The sequence below is a fragment of the Staurois parvus genome, unplaced genomic scaffold (assembly GCF_062004578.1).
Source record: "Staurois parvus isolate SC_StPar_1 unplaced genomic scaffold, SC_StPar_1.0 ptg000014l, whole genome shotgun sequence".
NCBI lineage: Eukaryota > Metazoa > Chordata > Amphibia > Anura > Ranidae > Staurois > Staurois parvus.
Genome location: NW_028317810.1, coordinates 1,917,628 through 1,943,629, shown reverse-complemented (window position 1 = coordinate 1,943,629; position 26,002 = coordinate 1,917,628). Strand labels below are relative to the sequence as shown.

Genomic DNA, 26,002 nt, shown 5'->3' with positions numbered 1-26,002 from the left:
TATTATATATATATATATATAAATATATATATATATATATATATATATATATATATATATATGTGTATACGAAGAAGCAGTTTATTGCTGTTGAACATGTCTCATCCCTTTTATTTTATGTAAGCATAGGAAACGTGCTTACCAAGACTGATTTATAACAAACATGAGGAAAAAGAAATATATATATATATATATATATTTTTTAAAGTGTATAATAAGAAGCAGTTTATTGCTGTAGAACATTTCTCATCCCTTTTATGTGTCTTCTCATACGACGCTCTTCCGCGTTTCTCATTTATACCAATAAAGTAGTGCGCGCCCACACCAACCAGCTGAGCTCGGCGAACCCTTGGCGCAGGGACACCCAGCGTGCGGCGTGCTGTGACATAGACGTGCTCTCGTTTCAGCATTAAAAAGTCCCTATAGCAGGATAGAGATTCGTGCGCGGGCCGGCAGAGGAGGAGGTGGCGTCGCCATTTTGTTGTGTGCTCGGAGTCTGTAACGGAAGCAGGGCGAAGGCTTAGCCTGAGACCCCGAGCCGGCAGCCCCCCCTTTTTTTTCCCCTTTTTTCTGTTTTTCCGCTTTTTTTTGTTTCCTGTCTGCAGCTCTAGCCCCGTCTCTCCGCGCGCACGTCCACTCTTTGGAGGTCATGGCTGATGTCGACAAACTGAACATCGACAGCATCATCCAGCGGCTGCTAGAAGGTGAGGAGGCTTCCGGGGAAGGCCTGGCTCCGCACTGGGGACGGCTCGCAGGCCTGTGTGTGGGGGTTGTGTGCTCCTATGGACAGGCTGTCCGGAGGCCGCCTGTCTTGATGTATTCCGGGCGGGCTGAGGCGCTTCATTGGTGTTATCCCTGGAACTAATGACAGGCACAGATTGCTGGCAGCCTTCCTGTACATGGCCGGGTGCTGCCCTCCTCATCCCTGGCAGCGTGCTCCTTCCTGGTTCCTGGCACAGGGGGCACTGCACCCCATCCATCTCCACTACGACTATTTATTACGTCCTTTTTATACTTAGAATGGAAGCTGTGCTTTTTTATTTTTAACTTGGTGTGTTGATGTCTTTTAATCATTTCCAGGGATTACAGCATCCTTGGCACTTATTAAACATAAATCACATTGCAGCTCACTGGACCTTAATGTGGTGGCTGCATTAGTTTTCTTAGGTGCTTTTTGTTTTGTTTTTTTCCTCCATAAAAACAGTATTACACGCAAAAGATAACAATTATATTGCAGGCTTTCTGATTCTTGGGGTGGCCACTTCCCAGCTTATGGCTTTCTTTCCTTTTGTCACTGATTAGCAAGTCCTGTTCTTTTTCAACTGAACAATCTGTCGTGCAGATGTAGCAGTTAGAGAGATGAGGCAATCCATTTACCACTGACGGGGGTGCTTACAATGAGCAGGTTTTAACTTCTGTGAAACCTTTATCAAAAGGAAAAACCTGCTGTAACTGCTTATGAAGCTGGAGCTCAATGTATCGTATGTAACTCTGCTAGAACAACTGAAACGGGCACCCTTCAAAGACTGTGCTGCTGTCTAAAAGTTGTGCCCCCCCCCCTCCCATCAAGAGTGTAGGCACTCTAATATTGGAGATGGTACTCGCCAAGATCGCCAGGTGAAGATGAGGAAAAACCTAAACTACTGCAACAACCACATCTGATTGGAAAGCTGAAATCTTTTTTGTTTACCACCTCTTGTATTCTGGCCAGTAACCAATGATTGCTGGACGTGGGGTCTGTGTTTGGGATGGGGGAGCAGTGGAGATGCCTTTGGACAGCAGCACTGTCAGTCTTGGAGGGTTGGTACAGATGTAGATGGACTTTTATTTATTTCAGGTACTTATATAGCGCCATCAATTTACGCAGTGCTTTACATATATATATTGTACATTCACATCAGTCCCTAACCCTCAAGGGGTGTACAATCTAAGGTCCCTAACTCCCATTCATACGTACACATACTAGGGCCAATTTAGACAGGAGCCAAGGACTTTTCTAATGAAATAAAGCTGGACTCCAGCCAACTCCTCATAAGCAGTTATAGCAGACTTTTTCCGTTCAAAAAAAAAAAAAAAAAAGATATAAATCACTTTTTTATTTTATTTTTTTTCTTTTCGTGAATAAAAAATGGATCTTTGCAAACTGACTTGACAATTTTTTAAATAGTTTATCTCCGCACTCCTAACTGTCACTTTTGCTGGACCCCTTGTCAGTTGAAGTTGGAATAAAATAAGGCTTGGTTGCCAGCTGAGAAGAAATGAATGCAGTCATCAAATCTAAGAATTGCTAAGCTGCAATATTCGTTTTAATACAACATTAACAGCATCCAAAGTCCTAGTCCTCAATCTGTGATGTGGAGGGTGTAAGTGGCTGACGTTCATTGTGCAGTTCTCAGGATCTCTGCACACGCAGTGGTCTGTATTTTCCTGCTTTAGGTTTGTACTCAGTCCTGTGAAGGAAATATATTGTTTAGTCTGGATTATAGTATTTAAATGGGTTTTTCTTCTTAACTGTTCTATGCTGTTCCTCTTTGGGTTTTGATTATTAAAAACAAATATGGCACAAGACATTAAGTAGGTTGTTTGGAGCACAAATATGGCCGCATTGATTTATAAATGGGCTGTAATATCCAACATTTCTAGCAATCATGTAATGTCTCGGAGTATGTTCCCACATTCCTCCAACTCCTGCTGCACACTGGCAGTCTCTATCTCCTGTTGCATGTCTGAGGTCTCATACTGTGGCCCTTTTGGCAATGTCAGAGGCTGCAAATCCCCCACCCAATATGAAGGAAATTGATCACCTCCTGAGCTAAAGACTCTGTAATTTTGTTTGCTTAGCGTGGAAAAGTATTTAGAATATCATCTTTTTTTTTTTTTTTTTTTTTTTTTTTCCCGTGGGGAAGATTCACTTTGTATTTGGCCTGGTGGGTGTTGTCAGGAACACGGCTCTGGTTGTTCCTGGCCAGTCTACCACTTGGCCATCCAGGCGCTGGTTCAGCTTGCTGTTATGTACACAAATAGTCCAAGGATGACGGCACACTGGATAGAGCCAACTTCTGTATTCTATCAAAAGGCACAGGCAGCAATCATAAAATGATAGATGAAAAAGATGCTTTTCTCCTGTCATGTTGCGATTGCTGTCTACATTTTTACATTGATGGAATAAAGGCGTTGGGTTTTATGCAGTTTGCTGTCATCTTTGGGCTGTTGATGGATGTTGTCACCGGGACTAAAAGTGAGGTAGAAATCTAAAATTGAGGTTTTGCCAAAACAATCGTGAGTTCTTGCAAAGTGGATGCTTGCTCAAGTGACTGAGTATTTCCTGCTCTTTGAAGAGGTATCCTTTCTGTTGTCAAACAGGAGCTGAAAGGAAATCTCCCCTATGGGACATGTGGAGGGGGGGGGGGGGGGGGGCGGACTGTTCTACAATTTAACTTTAGATATACTTTCTAATGGTTTATTTTATTGAGGCCTCATTTCCATTGGTATACCTAACAGTACAGGTTTGCAAAGGGCTGTCTTTACCCGCTCAAAATATGTGGGTGTTTTGTGCAGACAGCCTGTTCAATTGCTGACTGGTAGCTGGCTGCATTTTTCTCCCAGTGTATTTTGGAGTGACTTCATGCATCAGACCCAGGGTGTGCTTGGACACTGTGCAACTGGCTGCCTGTCACTGATTTGGATAGGCTTCCTCCATGGAACATCTGTGCATCCCTTATGAGTGAAGGCAGGCCTTTGTATGGATAGGTATGCCCCTGTGAATGATGCCTAAGTGGTGTATATGTTTGGGTGGGCGCGCGCCCGAGTAAGGTAAACTTACATCTAGAGTATTGGAAGTGATTTGGGTTGTTTTGAATTTGTAACCCTAATGATTGAAGCATAGCTTTGAAATGTGTGCGATTTTATACAATGCAAATTTTTTTTAATTTTGGTCTTTTGAAAGTTCTTCATTGTAATTCCCTACAACTACTTTGCATTTCCTAGACCAGTGGTAGTTAAGTTTGTGTGTTGTGTATGGATTTTTTAAAATTCTACTTGGGTGGATGCAGCTTCAATCCGATGCTTCGTTTGTCCCCTCGCCAGCTCTAATGCCCCGTACACTATCATTTCTTTTATTTTTTTGTCTTCGTTCAAACTAGCAGACTGATCGGAAAAAATACCCTGACAGATCGCTGTACTAACACAAGCAGTGCTATGGTGTTCTGACAGAACACCCCAGTCAGCGCTCTCAGCCATTGGCTGAAAGCACTGGATTGGAAGCCGATCGACAGACCTTTTTCTGTTATGCCCCTTTCACAGACGAACATTTGGTTTCTGTTATACTGGCTGCTGTACACACTGGCCAAATATCAGCCAGTTTCTGTTGAACCAGCTGATGCCATCCAATATTTAGCACATGTGTACGGGACTTAAGGCTGAGAACTGAGCAATTGGACTTCCCTGTGCTGGGCTGTGGAGTTGGTGGGAGCAGCTGGCCTAGGCTCTCAGCTTGTCACTACAAGGCTGAACCAAGTGCTGGTCCAGGCTCTTGAGTAATCTTTCCCCAGCCTGAACCGGATGAGTGATGTCTGCTGACAGCAGACTTTAACCTGCTGTCAGCTGAAACCAGGTCACAGGAGTGCAGAACAAACTACACTTCTGTGATCCACAGAAGTACAGTCAAACAAGATTTGGCTTTACTTCTCTTGGCAATTTTTTGAATTTTTTCAAAACAACCTATGCCCCAACAGGTGTGTGGTGTGTGTTTTTTTTTTTTTTTTTTTTTTTTTTTTTTTTTTCTGTAATGTCCAAAGTATGGGAATGCAAAATATGTATGTAAAATGTTAGGAAATCTGGGTTACTGTTTGTCTTTTATCTTTGTGTCTGGTTCTAAAGCTTCAGTTTCCCTCTTCTCTTCCTCATCCATGGCTTTCTTATGTTCTCTAACAAGAGAAAAGCTGCTTCAAAACTACACCTAAGCTGCATTGTTTAGATGCATCAATCGCTTGGGCCTTTGTTTCTTTTGACCACAATATTCTACCACAAAGCTCCTCTTGAATTCAATTTTTTAGTACTTTCAGATTTCTGCCACAGATGTTTGACAACTGCATGAGGCCTTCTAGTAACATTGCACTATTGTGGAACTAAAAATGTGTTGCTTACCTCAAGATAGTCAAATGATGCCAAATGTGCATTGCTGATGATTTTCTGTAGCCATATTGCTTCTTCTAGGGCAGGGGTAGGCAACCTGTGGCTCTCTAGCTGTTGTGGAACTACATTTCCCATGAGGCATTGCAACGTTACAATACTGACAGTTACTGCTATGACTTACAGAGGCATGATGGAACTTCTAGTCCTGTAACAGCTGGAGAGACGCAGGTTGCCTACCTCTGTTCTAGGGTAACAACTGCTCTGTAAATACAGTATAGTGTGTTGTCACCCCACAAGACAGGAAGCATAACCTGGGGGAAAGTGTCCATTTGTAAGGACTGCTATTCTGAAATATGTGGAATTGTGTTCCCAGGATTGTGAAAGCCATACATAAACCAGTCAACAAACCCTTTGCTGTCTAACTTGTCACTTTCTCACCTCATTCACATGAACATCTCTAGAATGTTACAGAGCTACATAATGGTTCTATACAGCAATCTATCCCAATGCAAGTTTGTATTGGCCATCTCATTGAAAACCTTCCTGTCCCCAGGCAGCTCATTTTAAAACTTAACTAGGTAGGATGGTAGTTCTGGTAGTGCCTATTCTGTGTGTGTTAGTAACTAAAGTATGGAGGAGCAAACCCTGTAAACATGAGTCGCGTCAGAAGATTCTAAAGCAACTCAGTGTCTCATTGTACCGAATGAAACCAAGGAGGGGGAATTTACAGTGAGGTTTGTTTTACTAAGACTGGAGCAGACGGTCGGCTGTTCATGGCAAGCCTTTTTTTTTTTTTTTTAACTTTTTGGGATAGGTTTTACATAAAAGCTGATCATTGTAAGCACCTGTCAGTTTTCTCAACACTACTTTTGCCTGGACTGCTTAGTCTGTTAAAGCAAGTTAAGAAAATATTTACTGGCTGGATCACCAGGTGAAAATAAAGGGGGGGGGGGAGGCCTAAAAATGCAGCCACTAGATCTAAGAATAGGTGAGCTGCAATTTAATTTTATTTTTTGGGTTCATTACAATTTAACTCTGTTACCAACATACAAAACCTATTGCCCTCACCACTTACTGTAAACAATGGTACCATCGTAAATTGTATCGCCTTTACCATTTTTACCCTTAAATAGATTTCACTACCACTCCAGCTATGTCAAGATATTTTTCATATAAGCAATTTAAGGGTCTCGGACCATTTTGGGTACAGTAGTTTTTACAATTTCACAGGTGAACACAATTTTGAGGCTTGGTATGTCAGGTATTGCTTTACTGCAGCCTCATGCTTTTTACAAAAGATTATATTGTATGTTTATGTATTCACAAAATGTATCTCTATGTAGCTTTTCCTGAAAATAGATTTGATAAACAAACAATTGTGCAAATATCTTGTGACATGGATTTCAAGCTCTACCATTTTATGCTCCAGAGCATCTGGAAAGTATAAAATTGGGTGTTTACCTTTCTAGCAAAGTTTTTGAAAATTTATTTTGTGTACAGAAAATAAAACGCATACAGTACATCAGGGCTTGACAAATCTCAGGTCGCCATGGCAACTAGAAATTGTGACCTGGTTCCTGGGCTATTGTCACAGATCAAGGTAAAGGGCCAATCACAGCAGCCCTTTACCATGTGATCAGCTGTGTCCAATCGCATGTAAACAAATGCCAGCTATTGGGGCACTGATCATCAGTGCAGCCCCATCACCGCACATCAGTGAAGAAAAACTGCTTATTTGTTAAATTTTTGACAAATGAATATAAAGGGGCTGTGTGGTTTTGTTTGTTTAAAAAAAAAAACAAAAAAAAAAAAACACCCAATGGTGATTATATACTGCCAAAGAGCTCTTTGTGTGTGAATAAAAGATCCAAATTTTTATTTGGAGACATTGTTGCATGACCGTGCATTCAAAGTGTGGCAGCACTGACAACTGAAAATTGGCCTGGACAGGAATGGGGTGAAAGCGCCCAGTAGGCAGTGGTTAAAAAAAGAAATTGGCTCCTAGATTCAAAACAAAAATTGTCATGCCCTGCAGTATACCCTACCTTATCTTTTAAAGTGGGACAGTGAAATGATCGAGAAGAATTACAGTAGCAAACATTTAAACAAGCTTAGGAAGGTTTTATAGTCATGACAGCATAACCAGTGTGTTTTTTTATATACATTTTTTTTTTTCACAAACACCAATCATTGGGGTTAATTCCTTGATCCGTGGTTCTGAAAAATCGGTAGAAGTGAAGGGTACATCTGTCACAATCGACACCGCTGCAAAGGAAGGAAAGAAGCTGGGGATAGGTGTACCCTTCAAAAACTGCTGGAAGTGAGTGTAGAAAGTCTCAGTGGTCTGACTAAATTTCCAAAAGGTCTGTGGTTCTGTCCAATGTTTTGCAGTATTGCTCCTCAACAGTTTGCAAAGGCAAGTATTTCTTGCAGCGATTTGGAAACTGTAACCATACACACGGGGTGGGGTTAGTCTGCTGCCATTATAAATTAATACATGCCTTTGCCGTTTTTAAGATCTTTTTGTAAGAGATGTATATCTTTTGGAAGACTTTAGGATTAGATAGAGCAGGTAAGTTACTGGATCCTCTAGTTTTAATTGGTAAGTTTGTACACTAGATCCCTCACCTTAGACCAAACAGTATGCTGGAACCTTGTGCCAGTGTGTTAGAATCTTGAGTCCAATTTCTTGAATGGTACTGTTAAGAGGCAGAATTAGCTATATAATGCGACCTCTCTGCTTGTCTGAGAATGTGGTACTCTGTTCTGTTTCCCACTTAGTAATACAAGGTGGTACGTCCAACTCCAAAGACGATGACAGAAATTTTGAAAGAAGTTAAGCCGTGCCTGATCCAGTCTTAGAGGTACAAAGCTTCTCAAAAACAAGGGAGGGAGAATGGATGAAAATTCTCTCCCCCCCCATCTTATGCCCTGAAGCTCCATTAGGGATTAAAATCCAGATGAGGAGAAGGCGGCGTCAAGATGAAACTACTCATTTCAAACTTTTGTTCTAAAATTGCCAATCAAAGTCTGGGGAGAAGTTTGGATGACCTATCACCAGAGTTGCGTGAGATGATGCATGGGCTGAGAGAATAGCCACATATTAGCTGGGCAGTGTAGCCCGTTAAAGGATGAGATTTGGCCATTGACAGAAGTGTTTGCAAGCCTAGGGATGCCACCTAATGGAACGGATAGAGGTGCCTCTGACCACACCTAATGTTTACCCTCGTGAGTGCAGCAATCCAGAACTCGTTAGACTTCTCTGTTATTTTACAGGATCTGGAAATCCTATTCCACCATGTACTTTGGAGAGGTGTGTGTGGTCTTGGATATTTATCTTGAAGATCTTGCTTTTGTACAAAGTAAAAAAAAAAAAAAAAAAACCTAGAGGACCGTTGCTTAAGATCTTGTACAGAAGTGGAGGAAAATTCAGTTAAGGGAAGACATCCACTGAATGCCCAAATAGCTAATCTGTGATTATCTATTTGAAAGAGACCTGTGGTTTTTAACTAGGGATGCACCGAAATTTCAGTGGCAGAGATGTTTCGGCTGAAAACACCCGTCGGCCAAAATTTAAAAAAAAAAAAAAAAAAAAGCACCAATACAGGTGCCGAAAAAAACCTCATCCTGGCTGCTGCCGCTCAGAAGTTCAGCCTTACCTGAGAAACCATCGATCCCGGCGATGCGCATGGAGATGAGCGAAGGAAAGATGGCCGCCACACCTCTATGCCCTTGAAGGACTGGAGCGACATCGCTTCTTGTTCCGGCTTTTTTTTTTTTTTTTTTTTTATATATCTAATTCTTTACATTGCAGAGGAGAGATGTGGGGTCTTATTACACTGCTGACCTGTAGAATTTTTAAAGTATCACCCATGAAGATTAAGTACCGCAGTTTCACGCCATTCCACGCGCATGCACAATTTTTAAGCGTGACATGTTGAGTATCTACTTGCCGTAACATCCTCTTTCATATTTAAAAAAGAGAATATATATTTTTTTTTTTTTTTTTTTTTTAAATCGGTGTATTTTTTTTTTTTTTTTTCCAAAAAATATTTTTAAAAACTGCGCATTTCGTTTTTTTTGGCCAACTGCATTTTGAATATTTGTTTTGGCACCAGAATTTTCACTTCGGTACACCACTAGTGTTGATGCTTTTACAGTGGTTTGTGGCAGGGTGGATTTGATTTCAATCACTAGTGAAAAGGCTCAATTGAAGTCTTAATTTTTAAAGAGCAACTGTTATCTCTGTCCTGCAGCGCTCCTCCTCCTGACCCGCTGTTCACTCACTGACAGTCCCGTTTACTTTAATGGGATGTCTGGTGATGCGGCAGTGACATAACAAGGTGAGGGATGTGGTGGCAGCAGGTGAGTGGATGCCCGCTAACAGGTGCTACTGTGATGGATCTAAAATGACAGGTGCTCTTTAAATGTAAGGAATCCGACTCATTCTTGCTGGTAGTTAGAATCTTTAATATTTGCAAACCAAATGAAGGTTTCCTTTTTAGAATAATAAGCTGTCAGGTCGGTAAAAGAGCGATATCAGAACCGATTTTAGGTTAATCACACGTAGTTGAACTACTCCAAATTCTTTTATTTCATGTTTTTCTCATGGTTACTGTGAAATTGTGTGAATGCATCAATGCAGTGCATGTTATCTCAGCTTGCAGAGCTTGGATTCATTGAATCAGTTTACCAAAAGTGTAACGATTGCAGAATATACAGCCTCATGTACATAACTAAGCCCCATTTCATGCTGAGTAAACTAAATTATCTAAATTAGAATAAAATAGAAAACTGTCTTTACATTTTTTTTTATTTTTTTTTCCTTAAAGCATTTTATTAAAATAGATTTGATAAAAATCAAGTCAGATTTTAAAGAGAAGAGAAAAATCCTTTAGAGTGGGGTTTTGTTTTTTTGCTTTTTAAAAATAATTTTTATCCACCCTGGTTTGTGGAAGGTTGAGTACTTCCGATTTTATGGAAGCTAATCTTGAAGTTAAAGTCTACTGTATCTTTGGAATTCCATTAAGATTTGGGAGGGAAATATAAGGGAAGGTAACCATGAAGAGTTTAGAAGGGGTTCTAATGTCAAGATTAGGGGGGACAAGGGGCACCCTTGTCTGGTACCATTTTTGTAAATTAAATTCCTCAAATTGATTCTGATCCTTGCTGAAGGATAAGATTAGATTTTGGTAATCCATCTGCTAAAGTAAGCTCCAACTCCCATATGATGAAAGGCCCGTCTAACCAATTAAATGCTTTTTCAGCATCTGGATAATTGAATCAATAGGGGCTGAGTGGTGTGAGCTACAGTGCCTTAAAAAAGTATTCATACCCCCTGAAATTTTTCATTGTCATGTTACAACCCTAAACGTAAATGTATTAGGATTTTATGTGATAGACCAACACAAACTGGCACATAATTGTGAAGTGGAAGGAAAATGCTAAACCATACCATGAATACTTATTCAAGGCACTGTAGATGATCACATTTAGAACCCTGGTAGTATCTTTAGCTTTCCTACCCTGTACAAAGCCCACCTGGTCTGGATGGATCAACCTTCGACTATATGGATGAAGTCTATTGGCAAGGATCTTGGTAAAAAAGTTTGTATCCAAATTTAGTAACGTGGGACAAAAACTTGTCCATCGAGTCCTATTCTTACCCGCCTTAGAAATAGCAGAATGGTTGCTCTAAGCGTGTCTTCATGAAGATGGTGTTCCCCTCTGATAGCATGGTAGGCTTGTAAGAAAAGGATCAGCAAAAGTGACAGTAAAGGTCTTGTAGTAGAGGAGGGTCTAGGACTCTTGTGTGGTTTCCAGTCACTAATGGCTGCCGTAAACTCCTGGCATCAAGGAAGCCTCCAGTACTTAACTTTCCTCCAGGGTTAATTGAGGCTTCCCAGAATCTGCCAAGTATTGGTGGATCTCAGCTAGTTTGTCTTAAGTTGAGTTGTGGAGGATGGAGCAGCATTTGTATAGGTCCTTTTTTATAAAAGGCTATTCTCTATCTAAGAGGAGTAAAGGAATCCACCTCTCAAGTCAAGGTGAGACATATATGTCTGAAGACGTCTCTCTAAGTGCTGCAGCCAGCAGCTTACCTGGTTTATTTCCCCATTCATAGACTGGTTTTAAATTTCATAAAATGGGCTTTGACCTTGGATGAGAGTAAGGTTTTAAGCCTTTCCCTGGGAGTTGCTGGACTTTACTCAGAGACCGTTTGTGAGCTTGTTCAAGAGCAGATTTGGTAGAGAAGGGTTGCTTCTCAGTTGTGTTTTTTGGAGTTTTTTTTTTTTTTTTCTTGGACCCCTGGGCAATTACTATTTCTCTAATATAGCATTTGTGTGCTTTCCACACCTATGGGATTCCTAACAAAGGTGAGATTTAGTAAGAAGAAAGTGGAGAGTTCCTCTACTGTAGCCTGAATCTTGTCATCCTGAAGATTAGCTAAGTCTCCATTGCCAAGTCCTGAAAGGTTTAGTGTCAGATCTCGTACCAGTAGTTCTGGAAATTTCAGAGTACAGGTATTGATTATAGGTTCTATTGACATAGGGGAGGTCAGACTGCCTAAGGAAGAAATAATTGATTTTTACCAGAATATTTGAGAAGTTGAAAAGGTGTAGTCCCTCTTTACTGTGAATTATCCTCCATATCAACTAATTGTCTTGTCTGAAGAAGTTGCTTGGAACACCTAAAAGGCAAATGATAAACATGCACAGATTATACAGCACATCCACTGGCGTAGTGGAGCTAGTGGCTTATCCCAAATGAACTATGTAAAGTGTAACAAAAGCTGGAGTTCAGCTGTAAGTGATCACATACCCTCTGTTCTAAGCTGCAGCAGGAACTTAGAGAGGTGGGGGAGGAGAAACGGCACACTGGTCTTGCCAGTGAATGGCTTGTGCAGCAATGGGGGAGGTATGTCGGGATTACCTCCCAGCACAGGCAGAAAACGATGCGCTCATGCCTAGTGTGGACTGTTTAACAGGAAAGCAGAGGGACTAGTCGATCACTAGGGATTTCACCCAAAGAACAAGATACTGTTTCATACAACTACATGGTACAGCAGGAACATGCCAAGAATATGAAATGCTGGTTTTACATATTCTTTATACTCCTATGTAAGGGTTTATCACCACCTTAACTATTTCAAGTTGTCTGCTTAAGATAATTTTTTTTTTTTTTTTAATTCAAAGCAAGTTGATAGGCTTTTATTAGAAAACGCCTCATGCTTGTACCTCTGATGATAGCGATGGATATACACACTGCTCAAAAAAATTAAAGGAACACTTTGAAAATGCAGCAGATCTCAATGGTGAAAATATCATGCTGGATATCAATACTGATATGGACTGAGTAATGTGTTAAGAGCATAAGGATGCCCCATTTGATGGAAATAAAAGTTATCAACCTATAGAGGACTGAAGTCAGGCACCCTGAAAATCAAAGTGAAAATATGATGCAGCAGGCTAGTCCGTTTTGCAGAAATTGCATTGCAGCAACTCAAAATGGTAGTTTGTATGGCATTCACATGTTTGTATGCATGCCTGACAACGTCGGGGCATGCTCCTAATGAGACGAATGGTGTCCTGGGGCATTTCCTCCCAGATCTGAACCAGCGCATCACTGAGCTCCTGGACAGTCTGAGGTGTAACTTGCTGGTGTCGGATGGACTGAGATCTCAGAGGTTTTCTATTGGTTTTAGGTCAGGTGAGCGTTGGGGCCATCCAATGGTATAAATTCCTTCAACCTCCCGGAACTGACTGCATACTCTTATCACAGGGCATTGTCGTGCATCAAAAGGAACCCAGGACCTGCTTTCACCAGCGTAGGGTCTGACAATGGATCCAAGGATTTTATCTCGATACCTAATGGCTGTCTAGCCTATAGGTCTGTGCGTCCCTTCCATGGATATGCCTCTCCAGACTATCACTGGCCCACCACTAAAACAAAAACAATAGACCAAACACGAATTCTTCTGCGCTCTAGGACCCAGGCAGGTGGCAAATAGATGGAACCAGAACTGGAAAAACAGCGACCACCAGTGCTTCAAAGGTTGTGCAGCTCCAAACAAGGCTGGGGAAGCCCGACCAACACTGCAAAGCGAAATAAAAACGAGAAGCGCACAAACCTTGCGCATTACCTCAGTAAACAGAAGTTTATTAAAAAGAAAGGTACTCACAAACAGCGAATAAAATCAGGCATGTAAGTCCTCACAGGGACTTCAGAGATAGAGGGCCAGCGCGAGTCTGATGAAGGTCTGGCCTTCGAAACGCGTCAGCTGAACTGAGTGCTTACCCCCACGATGGGACTCTCGCTGGCCCTCTATCTCTGAAGTCCCTGTGAGGACTTGCATGCCTGATTTTATTCGCTGTTTGTGAGTACTTTCTTTTTAATAAACTTCTGTTTACTGAGGTAATGCGCAAGATTTGTGCGCTTCTCGTTTTTATTTCGCTTTCCACCACTAAAACGGTCATGCTGTACAATGTTAGGCAGTATAACGTTCTCCACGGCTTCTCCAGACCCTTTCACATCTGTCACGTGCTCAGAGTGAACCTGCACTCCTCTTTGAAAAGCACCAGATGCCAGTGGCAGGCCTGCCAATTCTGGTGGTCAATGGCAAAAGCCAATCGAGCTCTATGGTGCCGGGCAGTGAGCACAGGGTCCACTAGAGGACGTCAGGCCCTCAGGCCACCCTCATGAAGATTGTTTGGTCAGACATTCACACCAGTGGCCTGCTGGAGGTAATTTTGTAGGGCTCTGGCAGTGCTCATCCTGTTCTTCCATGCACAAAGGAGCAGATACCAGTCCTGCTGATGAGTTAAAGACCTATGGCCCTATCCAGCTCTCCTAAAGTGTCCTGGAATCTCCTCCATGCTGTGCTGGGAGATGCAGCAAACCTTCTGGCAATGGCACATATTGATGTGCCATCCTGGAGGTGTTGGACTGCCTGTGCAACCTCTTTATGGTCCTGGCATCGCTACATGCTACCAGTAGTGACACTGACCCTAGCCAAATGCAAAATTAGTGAAAGACAGAAAAGATGAGAGGGGGAAAATCTGTGACCTCCACCTGTAAAACCATTTCTGTTTTTTGTGGGTCATCTTATTGTTGCCCATCTAGTGCATATGTTTTAACACACAAGCAGCAGAAACCAATTTAAACGCTTGCCTTCCAGAGGATTTAGCCCATCCCGCCCTGGTGACAACACGACAATTGTGCTGTCATGCACCGCTGCACCCAAATTAAATTGTCGTTCATCCCCCCCAGGTTAATTTTGAGAAAAAACAAGATTTTAGCTATTAAACATGTCCAGTACAAAAATTCGGAAATTTAAAGCAAATTTCATCATAAATTTAGGCCAAAATGTATTCTGCTACATATCTTCTGCTAAAGAAAGATCCCAATACGTGTAACTTGGTTTGTGAAAGTTATAGCATCCAAGAGTGTCATACACTGGGATATTTTTTGTTAAATAAATCAGGCGATCAAAGGCAAAGCCATACAAAACAGGGCAGACGGGCAAGATCAGTATCGTTTACTTCACCCCCCCCATCCATGATACAGTGAACGCCGGGTGCCAGCGGGGAATCACCGGCCGGGGCCCGGTGATCAACAGGTGAGACTTTAAAGACAGAGGAGGGATTTGGGGTCTTGGAGACACCCTAGATCTCTCCATAAAGATTACCTGTCGATGCCTATTGCTGTCACTAGGATGTTTACATTCTCTGATCAACAAAAGAGAAAATATTAAGTGTAAATAAAAAATGGTGCCCTAGGCAAGTGCAGTGTTTTTTGTGTTTTTTTTTTTTTTTTTTTTTTTTTTTTTTTCTTCAAGGGCCTTTTGCTTTTTAAAATTTGTGTGTTCTAACTAATTTTCTACTAGCTTTAAATGTAAAGTAAAGTGACTAGCCTCTGATGGTTATGAAGCACCGTTATATTGTAAAGCGCTGAGCAAACTGTTGGCGCTATATAAATCCTGTATAATAATCTACATAAGCTTTACCTGTTTGAACTAATGTAGAGAAGATTGCTGATAAAGTCCAGAATCCTATAAAGCTTGTCTGAGCTGTCAAAGGGGGCAGAGAGCTGAAGAGACTTTGCAGAGCTCTGAGGAGAGCTGATTGGAGGGAAGGACGCACACTCTTTAGACAAGATAATAAAGTACGGATTTCAAGCAGTGGTGTCATGTGAAATGACAAAACAAACTCATCCTAGTCATGTAGCATCTATGCAGTATTAAAGTGGTAGTCATAAACCAACTGCACCCTAGGGAGTAGGATAATGGCTTTAGTATGAGCAAAGCATTTTTTTTGTATGTGTGGGGCACCACCTCATCCAGCCCCTACTCTGATGGCAGTTTGCTTATTCGCTGCAGTCACAGCTCCTTCCTTTGGAATGCAGAAGAGTTGCGTTCAGAAAAGGAGCTTTTTGGACAAATTCTAAATGTGACTAGATGTATTTGTGGCAGTGGGCAGGATAAACTAAAATTCTGGCCAAAAAACTACTGAACTTGCCTAAACATGTTAGGAGAAAAATCAGTGTTAAAAAGCACCTAAACAGGGTTTTTCTTCCATTGGGAGAAACGGTGTTTACAATAACCCTGTGTGCATGAGGCCATAGAAATGTGTGTTCAAGAGAAATTTTCCATCCTGCTCCCTTCAGACTTTCCTGTCTGTATGGCTGAAAATGAATGTTCGTTTGACCCCATTAATTAGAAAATCTATTAAATGCTATTAAACATTTTTTCTAGTATATATCCAGCTTTAGCTGAAAAATCGCCTCAACTAGCCAGTGGATGCCACAACAAAGCATGACGTTACAGTGTTGTCACCCTTTTGTAGAAAGTAGCTGTTGTGAAATTTGTATTGGCAGAATCCGTAAGTGTGAATAAAGAGATTGTACTATGCCACTGCTCGACCAGAAAACACGTACTGGCGCCTGGACACTGTCTCACAGAGTGGAACCCAACATTCTGGGACCCCCAGACTCTCCCCATCCCTTCCTATGCACAGGCGGAACACAAGCTGCACAGCTCCAGGAAAGCCAGCCCCCTGCAGAACATCACATGGTTCCCGTGAGCCCATGGAGCGGAGAATGCGGCCTCCCACACTGACTGCCCTATCCATACCACGGAGCCCATCACTGCCGCCATCAACTGTGGCGGTGCTCTCTACCGACCGGGGCCACAAAGTCTCACCATCTGTGCAATATGCACCACAACAACCAGGTGGACATCTGGAGGAGCCACTGCTGGACAGCCAAGAGCTGTCCTGCTGCCTTTCCAGGACAGCTCTCCCCTCACCACCACCAGTGGATATAACGTTTACACACCCCTGTTAAAATGTCAGATTTCTGTGATGTAAACAAATTAGACAAAGATAAATTCAGAACTTTTTTTTTTTTTTTTTTTTTTTTTAATGTAACCTATAAATCCTGTACAACTCAGTTGAACAACAAACTGAAAAAATCTTTTAGGTGGATGGAGGTAAAAAAAACCCCTAAAATATGGTTGCATAAGTGTGCACACCCTTAAACTAATACTTTGAAGCACATTTTTGATTTGATTCAACACTGTCTTTTTGGGTATGAGTCTCTCAGCATGGAACATCTTGACTTGCCAATATTTGAATGTTTTTGCAAGGAAGAGTGGGCAATCTGTCAGATTGTGAGGGCATCTCCTGTGCACAGCCCTCTTCAGGTCACCCCACAGATTTTCGATTGGATTCAGGTCTGGGCTCTGGCTGGGCCATTCCAAAACTTCAATCTTCTGGTGAAGCCGTTCCTTTGTTGATTTGGATGTAGGCTTTGGGTCGTTGTAATGCTGAAAGATTAGGTTCCTCTTCATGTTCAGCTTTCTAGCAGAAGCTTAAAGGTTGTGTAAATATTGACTTGTATTTGGAACTGTTCATATTTCCCTCTTGACTAAGGCCCCAGTTCCAGCTGAAGAAAACAGCCCCGAAGCATGATGCTGCCACCACCATGCTTCACTGTGGTTATGGTGTTCTATTAGTGATGTGCAGTGTTTTTGCGCCGAACATTTGGATTTATGGCCAAAAAGTTCACTCCCCCCCCCCCCCCCCCCACATGCTTTTGGGAGTTCAGATGTGTCTTTTGCAAAATTTAGCCGGGCTTGGATGTTTTTCTTAAAAGGCTGCAGTCTTGCCACTCTGCCCCATAGCACAGACCTATGAAGAATATGGGAGATTGTCACATGTACCACACAGCCCATACTTGCCAGTTATTCCTGCAGCTCCTTTAATGTTGCTGTAGTCCCTCTTTGCAGCCTCCCAGACCAGTTTTCTTATCTTAATCAACTTTGGAGGGACGGACAGTTCTTAGTACTGTCACTGTTGCACCATATTTTTTTCCACTGATGATAGTCTTCACTGTGTTCCATGGTATATCTAATGCAGGGCTTGAAATGTCTACTTGCCTGATCGCCAATGGCAAGTGGAAATTATGGTGGGGGCGAGTGTGTCCCCAGGGCCGTCTTGCTGAGCAGGCTCGGAGCTCAGGCCGGATCTGTCATTGGCACTGGGAGCCGTCAGACTGCTCAATAGCTGAGCGCAGTGAAAGCAAAGCAAGGAGTGTGCTGTGCTCTCTGCCTCCCCCTAGAGTGCAGTACCCGGCTCTGAGTGAACAACGAAGTACTTTTTATGGGGGGTGTGGTGTATCTGTGTATGCAAGTACAATTGTACATGTGTGTATCTACGTGTGTGTGTGTGTACAGGTGTCTGTGTGTGTGTGTGTGTGTGTGTGTGTACAGGTGTCTGTGTGTGTGTGTGTGTGTGTGTGTGTACAGGTGTCTGTTTGTGTGTGTTTGTTTGTTAGTGGCGAGTAACTCTTAAGGCCTGGCTAGTAGCTCAGGACTTGAAATTTTAAGCCCTGATCTAATGCCTCAGAAATTCTTTTGTACCCTTCTGACTGATACCTTTTTTTAACAATGAGATCCCTCTGATGCTTTTGATGGTCGCTGCAGACCATGGCTTTTGCTGTAGGATGCGGCTAAGAAAATGTAAGGAAAGACCTACTAGAACAGCTGAACTTTTTGTTTGGTGTTAATCAAAGGCACTTGAAATGATGGCAAGTGTACTGACACCTATTTTACATGATTTCTTAATTCTGAACATGGCTACATCCAGTTTATAAGAGGGTGCACTTGTGCAACCACCTATTTTTGGGTCCCCCCCCCCCCCCTTAAAAAAAAAACTGAATTTGTTCTTTTTTTCAATTGAGTTGTACAGTTTATAGGTCACATTTAAAGGTGGGAAATTCTGGAACAGATTTATATATATCACAGAAGTGAGTACACCCTCATTTTTTGTAAATATTTTAATATCTTTTCATGTGACAACACTGAAGATATGACACTTTGCTACAATGTAAAGTAGTAAGTGTACAGCTTGTATAACAGTGTACATTTGCTGTCCCCTTGAAATAACTCAACACAGCCATTAATGTCTAAACCACTGGCAACAAAAGTGTGTACACCCCTAAGTGAAAATATCCACACTGGGCCCAAAGAGTCTATTTTTTTTTTTTTTTGTGGCCACCATTATTTTCCAGCACTGCCTTTAACAATTTTGGGCATGGCATTCACCAGAGTTCACAGGTTGACACTGGAGTCCTCTTTTACTCCTCCATGACGACATCATGGAGCTGGTGGATGTTAGAGACCTTGCGTTCCTCCACCTTCTGTTTGAGGATGCCCCAAAGATGCTCATTAGGGTTTAGGTCTGGAGATGCTTGGCCAGTCCATCACCTTTTACCCTCAGCTTCTTTAGCAAGGCAGTGGTTGTCTTTGAGGTGTTTGGGGTCGTTATGTTGGAATACTGCCCTGCGGCCCAGTCTCCGAAGGGAGGGGATCATGCTCTGCTTCAGTATGTCACAGTACATGTTGGCATTCATGGTTTCCTCAATGAATTGTAGCTTCCCATTGCCGGCAGCACTCATGCAGCCCCAGACCATGACACTCCCACCAACATGCTTGACTGTAGGCAAGACACACTTGTCTTTGTACTCCTCACCTGGTTGCCGCCACACACGCTTGACACCATCTGAACCAAATAAGTTTTTATCTTGGTCTCATCAGACCAGAGTACATGGTTCCAGTAATATATGCCCTTAGCCTGCTTGTCTTCAGCGAACTGCGGGCTTTCTTTTGCGTCATCTTTAGTAGAGGCTTCCTTCTGGGACTACAGCCATGCAGACCAATTTTAATGCAGTGTGTGGCATATGATCTGAGCACTGACGGGCTTACACCCCACCCCGTCAACCTCTGCAGAACTCATACGTCCATTTCCCAAAGACAACCTCTGGATATGACACTGAGCACGTGCAGTCAACTTCTTTGGTCGACCATGGAGAGGCCTGTTCAGAGTTGAACCTGTCCTGGTAAATTGCTGTATGGTCTTGGCCCCCGTGTGTTAACTCAGTTTCAGGGTCTTGACAATCTTACGTAGAACAACCATTCTTTCTCAGATCCTCAGTTCTGTGCCATGTTGAAAGTCCTGTGACCAGTATGAGAGAGTGAGAGCGATAACACCAAATTTCACACCAGCTCCCCATTCACACCTGAGACCTTGTAACACTAAGTCACATGACACAGAGGAGGGAAAATGGCTCTTTGGGCCCAATTTGGACAATTGTCACTTGAGGGTGTACACACTTTTGTTGCCAGCGATTTAGACATTACTGGCTGTGTGTTGCGTTATTTTGAGGGGGCAGCAAATGTACACTTATAAAAGCTGTACACTCACTACTTGTCACGAGAGAATATCACAAACATCACATTTTAACAGGGGTGTGTAGACTTGTTATATCCACTGTATATACTGGAATTATTTTTTATTTATACTAGTAATGGTGATTAGCGACCTTTTTAATGGAACTGAGAATGCAGCAGTCTGACACTGGGAGCTGCCACTGACCTTGCCTATTATTATTATTATTATACAGTATATAGCGCCAAAGGGTTTGCTCAGCGCTCTACAATAGACAGAACATGAGACAATACAGTAACAATACACGAGGGGTTCGAGGGCCCTGCTCTTTCGAGCTTACAATCTAGGAGGGAGGGGATAGTGGTACAGGAGGAAATGGCTGTAGGGGATGGAGTGGTGGGAGGAGTGGACAGTAATAGTGATCAGTGCTAATACACTGTCCTTGTACGGACACTGGCTGGGAAGGGGTTAACATCTAGGGGTTGAAAGGGTTAACTCTGCCCAACCACTGTTCGAGTACTTTTGCTAAGCGATGTGACTGGTTTTTTACTCCTGCTTTTGCTGGGAGAAAAAAACAGCCACATTGCTGCTCTCTGTAGAAAGCCCTGTGTTTACCAATCTTCTGTCATTTGCTCAGCCAATCAGCTGGTTGGCCTGTGCTGTAGCAAATGACTGCATAGCTGGGGCTGCACGCTAACAGTAAAACATGCCTAGATGGTGCCTTATTACAAGTGCCTGACTTGTCTAGAGATTTGCCGATATTAGGTTGACTTGCTATGCTACAAAACATCCTACTTCTGCCTGTGGGATGCTGATCCTTGTTGGACTCCTCATTGTAAGCCTTCAACTCCAATCTTTTCATCCGAGCTGATGCTGAGTAGGATTGAGTGAGTAGATCAGTCCTGCCCAGTTCTACAGTGCCCTGGCCTCCAATGTCCTGTCACCGCAAGTCTGGCCCTACAGAACTCTGCTCTGAGCCCTGCCTGCCCTCAAAGTCTGACCCCACAGAGCCTTGCTTTTTACATATGAAGGGAACTCCTACACCTGTGACCTGCCTGTGGGTTTTTGAAGCATGCCGCTATTTCTGGGCACACTGCAAGACTGGTATGGCACACATTCATGACGGTGGTTTTGGGCTCCTTGCATTAACTTTGCTCTTGTAGGAGCAATCTGCATTCGGATTGCTTCTCAGAGCATTTGGCCGGCTGTGAGGATGGGTTATGGGGAATTTGCAGCACTTTAATGGGTTGTGTTTTGGGTGGAAGAGCATGTCAAATGTGAAATTCTGCCATGGCCACAAAGCATATGTACACAAACCCCCACACCCTTTCCTCTGCAGCTAAAGGGTGAGTAATTGAGGGTAAATTCTTAATTGATGTGGGCTTTCACTTAATAATCACACCAGACCCTGATCAAAGATTAGGATCTGATAACTATAAAGGGGCAACTTCACACTTTTTTTTTTTTTTTTTTTTTTCCTTTTTGAAAAAAAAAAAAATTGCTGTGGGGTTCCCCTTTTTCTGATCAGACTTTGCTCATGGGTATGTGTTGTACAAGTAATGGTTTTAGCATCCCTAGCAGCACTGTGGACGTATTATACAAAGTTATTCCTTCACAAAACATCGTTTTTTTTTCCTGCTTGTTTTTCTAAGTCTAACTACACTTAAAATGCATAATCCCATTCTAATTCTGTTAACACTTGTCTGCTCAGTTGCCCTACGCTCTACTCTCAGTTTGTTCACACCATATAGGTTCATCCAAGCGGGCACTTTTTTGCGCATTCCTGTGCGCCACATTTTAGCAGCCCACTAATGCCAACACGCTGGAAAGTGCAAAAGGTATGGCAGGCACCACTTTAAAATTGTGTTGCACATAAACTACAAGGTACTTTGTGCTTTAATGGCTGAATGCAGCCACATTTATCAGTATGTTGGGTGCCATTAAGATGGCAGCTTGTTTCTGCAATTGATGCAAATAATCACTGTGTAGTGTGTGTGGGAGATTGTTGTCCCTGCCCCCCTCCCCATATACCTCCTGAGTCTTTCAAATATGTAATACCTACTGTAAATTTGCATGTTTTTGCATCTCAAAAAGGGACTCTGACCAGAATGATCAGGGGATAGTGACCCACACCGTAGAGCAGGGTTTCTCAACCAGGGTTCCCTGGAACCCTGGGGTTCCTCCCAGAGGTTAAGGGTTCCTTGAGCAGTGAGCAATATCTGCCACTCTGATAGGTTCCCGCTAACACCATTGATATTTTTAGCTGTCTAAAAGGGGGTAATTCTTCTCAATGACCACAAGTGTAATGGACATTCTTCCCACTGATGATCACTCGAATGTTTCATTTGCTGTAGGTACAGTCATTTTTAGCAGGGGTTCCCAGAGACCAAAAAGTCATGTCAAAGGTTCCTCTGTATTTGAAAAGGTTGTAAGAGGCTGCTATAGAGGCACACATTACAAATTATGCCTTGAACTATTAAGGCAATTTTTTCTTTTTCACTGTTGAAAAGAAAACCTCCGACCAGAAGAATGAGTATGTGAGCAGTCTTTTGTGTGCCCTTTATGTACAGTATGTGATTACACATTACTTGTCAGGTATGGTCTTGTAAGCTTACAGTCCCTGTTTGTTACCTGCATGGGAAGTCCTGCTATAAGGACTGGTCCCCTGTTACCTGTGAGGAGTTGGCACCTTGGGGGAGTGGGAACCCAATTTGGCAGGTACCCGCACGAACCGCCTAGGCGATCGGAAGTGGACATGGACCTGCTAAAGCTTTAACTTCTATCATCACGGCCCCATTAACATCAGTGGGTTGCTTTCAGTAGCAGTAATCTCCACGGAATGCAACAAGGTATAATTTGTCGTCAGGCATGGTGGCCGTGGCATGTGTACATCTGAGCAGTTGCATGTTCTTGTTTTGGTGGCTGGTTGGAGAACTGTAAAACTGCAGCTCAATGGCATTCTTTCCTGAAATGGCTAGGAGTGTTTTAGCTTCTTTAAACATTCATCCTAGGCTGATATCCTGCTATTTTGGCACCTAGAACCAATTGTGTTTCCACATATAGGCACTTGTTACTACTTCTGAAATGCTGTTTGACTACAGGTGCAGTTAAATATATCCTTTCACCTGTAATAATGTTGGGATTGGAAGACTCAGACCTAGCCCCTACCCTTTTCTCTTCCTTTTTGGAGGAGGAACAAATTAAACAGGGAAAGAACATAACTGATCGCCCATTGTAGGCACTTTTGGCTGTGGACATGGGTCAGCATAGGCACCCTGTCTGATCTGCGGCTAGAGTCCCATGCACTACAAACTGCGCTGTGCTGTGTTTTAACACCTTTCTGTCGAATCCTGCGTCAACTTACGAAATTTGAGCCAGTCTTCACTCCCTGCAGGCATCAGTGAGCTTTGGCTGCCCATGACCTGTTGCCAGTTTTCCTTCCTGGACCCACTTTTGGTCAGTCCTGACCAACGCAGACTGGGAACATCCCACTAGAGCTGCAGTTTGGGAGTTGCTCTGGCCAACCATCTAGTCATTACAATTTTGACTATGGTGAAAGTAGCGCAGCTCCTTTTTTAAATTTGTCGTGAGTTTGGCTTTTTTTTTTTTTTTTTTTTTTTTTTTTTCTTTCAGCAAATTTAACTTCAACCTGTTTGCTGCCTAATATATCCCACCCACTTTCAGATGCCATTGTAACAAAATAATCAGTGTTCACTTTATCGGTCAGTGGTCATAATGTTATGGCTGATCAGTGTGCAATAGATATACATAGTCATGGCCAAAAGTATTGGCACCCATCTGTCAGATAATTCAGGGATGTTGCATTTGTATAGCACCCAATGACTGGTTCCCCTGAAATTTTACGTTCCCTAGACCTATGCAATAATATTTTGCAACATAAATTGGAACTACTATTTTATTCGCAAAAATGGCTTTGCCAACAAAGATAAGCCCGACACTCCCCCTCCCTGACTAGTACCCAATCAGTGCTCATTACACTGCGCAGTCTCTCCCCTTCCTGCTAGTTCCCAGGTGCGGTGCTGGAGACAGGCAGGGAGGGGAGGACACAGAGCAATGTTGGAAGAAAAAAAAAAAATTTAAATAAAGGGGCTCTATGGTGACTTAACTAGTTGCCGACCGCAGATAGCCGAATGACGGCTTCACTGCGGCCGGCCAGTTCTGGGTGGACGTCATATGACGTCCCCCCCGAACGCGCTGGGGCGCGGACACAGCTGATCACGAGATGTGGTAAAAGGCCGATCATACCGGCCTTTTACCACGTGATCAGCGGTGTCCAATGACACGCTGATCCCAGGGAAATGCAAGTGCCGGTTCTCGGCTGCACTTTCCTCACGCTGTCAGATCGTGAGGAAAGTACTGCCGAGAACCGGCAGTTGTCAGAGCGGGGATCGGCACCGATCAGCAGGGCCACTGATCAGTGCCCTGATGATCGGTGCCCAGCAGTGCCACCCACAAGCTCCGCCCACCTGTGCCCAGCAGTGCACCCACCTGTGCCCAGCAGTGTCACACCTGTGCCCGCCCACCAGTACCACCAGTCAGTGCCATCTATCAGTACCCATTAGTGTCGCCTATCAGTGCCACCTCATTAGTGCTGCCTATCAGTGCCCAACAGTGCTGCCTCATCAACGCACATCAGTGAAGGAGAAAAAATACCTGTTTGAAAAATTTTATAAAAGAAACAAACTTTTTTTTTTTTTCTCAAATTTTTTTGCAATTTTTTAATTTATAGCGCAAAAAGTAAAGCGCCCAGTGGCGATTAAATACCACCAAAAGAAAGCTCTATTTGTGAGAAAAAAATGATCAAAATTTCATATGGGTACAATGTTGCATGACCGCGCAATTGTCAAAGTGCGGCAGCGCTGAAAGCTGAAAATTGGCCTGGTAAGGAAGGGGGTACAAGTGCCCGGTAGGCAAGTGGTTAAACATTTAAAGTCCCAGACATTCCTAATATCACCTCTGATTTTAAATACGGTTTTGGTTAAAATTGATTTTTCTTTAAATCAGGACAAGTAGATTGTCATGAGAGACGTAAATTGGGACACAGATTTAAGTCCCTGGACAAGTAGTGTGTGGGTTTTTGTTTTTGTTTTTTCCCACACCCCTTGATAATGCACCACTTTGCACAGAAAAGTTGTTGCAATTTTAAAAATTCTTAGTCATTATCAGGTTTCTTTCTTTTGTTTGTATTAGTATGCAGCAAGAAGCCAAATCTGCCACATTCCACGCAAAACTTGGACTGCATAAAATTATTGGCACCTTCTCAAAATTGTAGGAAAGAATTGCGTTCTAAGTTTGATGCTCTTGTAATTAAACTATCAATTAACAGGTGCTGACAATATAGAAATTACACCAGTAACCAGTTAAAATGGTGAAAAGTGACAACCTTTCTGTTCATGTGCCACATGGAGAAGAGAGCAGCAAAGAATTTGTCAGAAAATGCAATGAGGCCTTTAAAGAAAAGTCTCTACAGTCAAACATGCTGGAGGTGAATGGTTTTGGGATTGCTTTGCTGCTTCAGGCGCTGGATGATTGACCATGTACATAGCATTATGAAATCTGAGGACTACCAAATAATTCTGGGGTGCAATGTAGGGCCCAGTGTCAAAATTGGCTCTCCGTCAGAGGTCATGGGTTTTACTGCTGTACAATGACCCAAAGCGCATATCAAAAAGCACCCAGAAATGATTTAAGACAAAGTGCTGGAGAGTACTGAACTGCCCAGTATCTCAATCCCATAGAGTACCTGGTGAGAGATCTCAAAACAGCAGTTGGGAAAAGGAGCCCTTCCAATCTGAGAGACCTGGAGCAGTTGACAAAAGAAGAGTGGTCCAAAATTCCAGTAGAGAGGTTTAAAAAACTCATTGGTTACAGGAAGAGATTGATTTCAGTTTTTTTTCCAAGGGGTGTTCTACCAAATATTAAATTGAGTGCCAATTTTGCCTAGTCCATGTTTGGAGTTTTGCATGGAAAGTGCCAGATTTGGATTTTTTTTTTCCCTCTACTTATTTGTGTCATACCAATACAAACAAGGGAGAAACCTGAGTGCCTAAACATCTGAATTTTTTTGAGTGAAGTTTTTTTTTTTTTTTTTTTTTTTTCTGACAGTGCCTTCTAGCCCAGGT

General features: G+C 42.6%; 1 protein-coding gene across 1 annotated transcript in view; it reads left to right on the top strand.

Moving 5' to 3' along the window:
- The first annotated feature begins 439 nt into the window (after positions 1-439).
- The window catches only part of PPP1CC (protein phosphatase 1 catalytic subunit gamma), a 36,127-nt gene continuing 10,564 nt past the window's right edge, over positions 440-26,002 (top strand). The window contains exon 1 of the mRNA XM_089676734.1: positions 440-704. Within this exon, the coding sequence (XP_089532860.1) occupies positions 650-704 (55 nt within the window). The 5' untranslated portion in view covers positions 440-649. The remainder of the gene's footprint in view (positions 705-26,002) is intronic.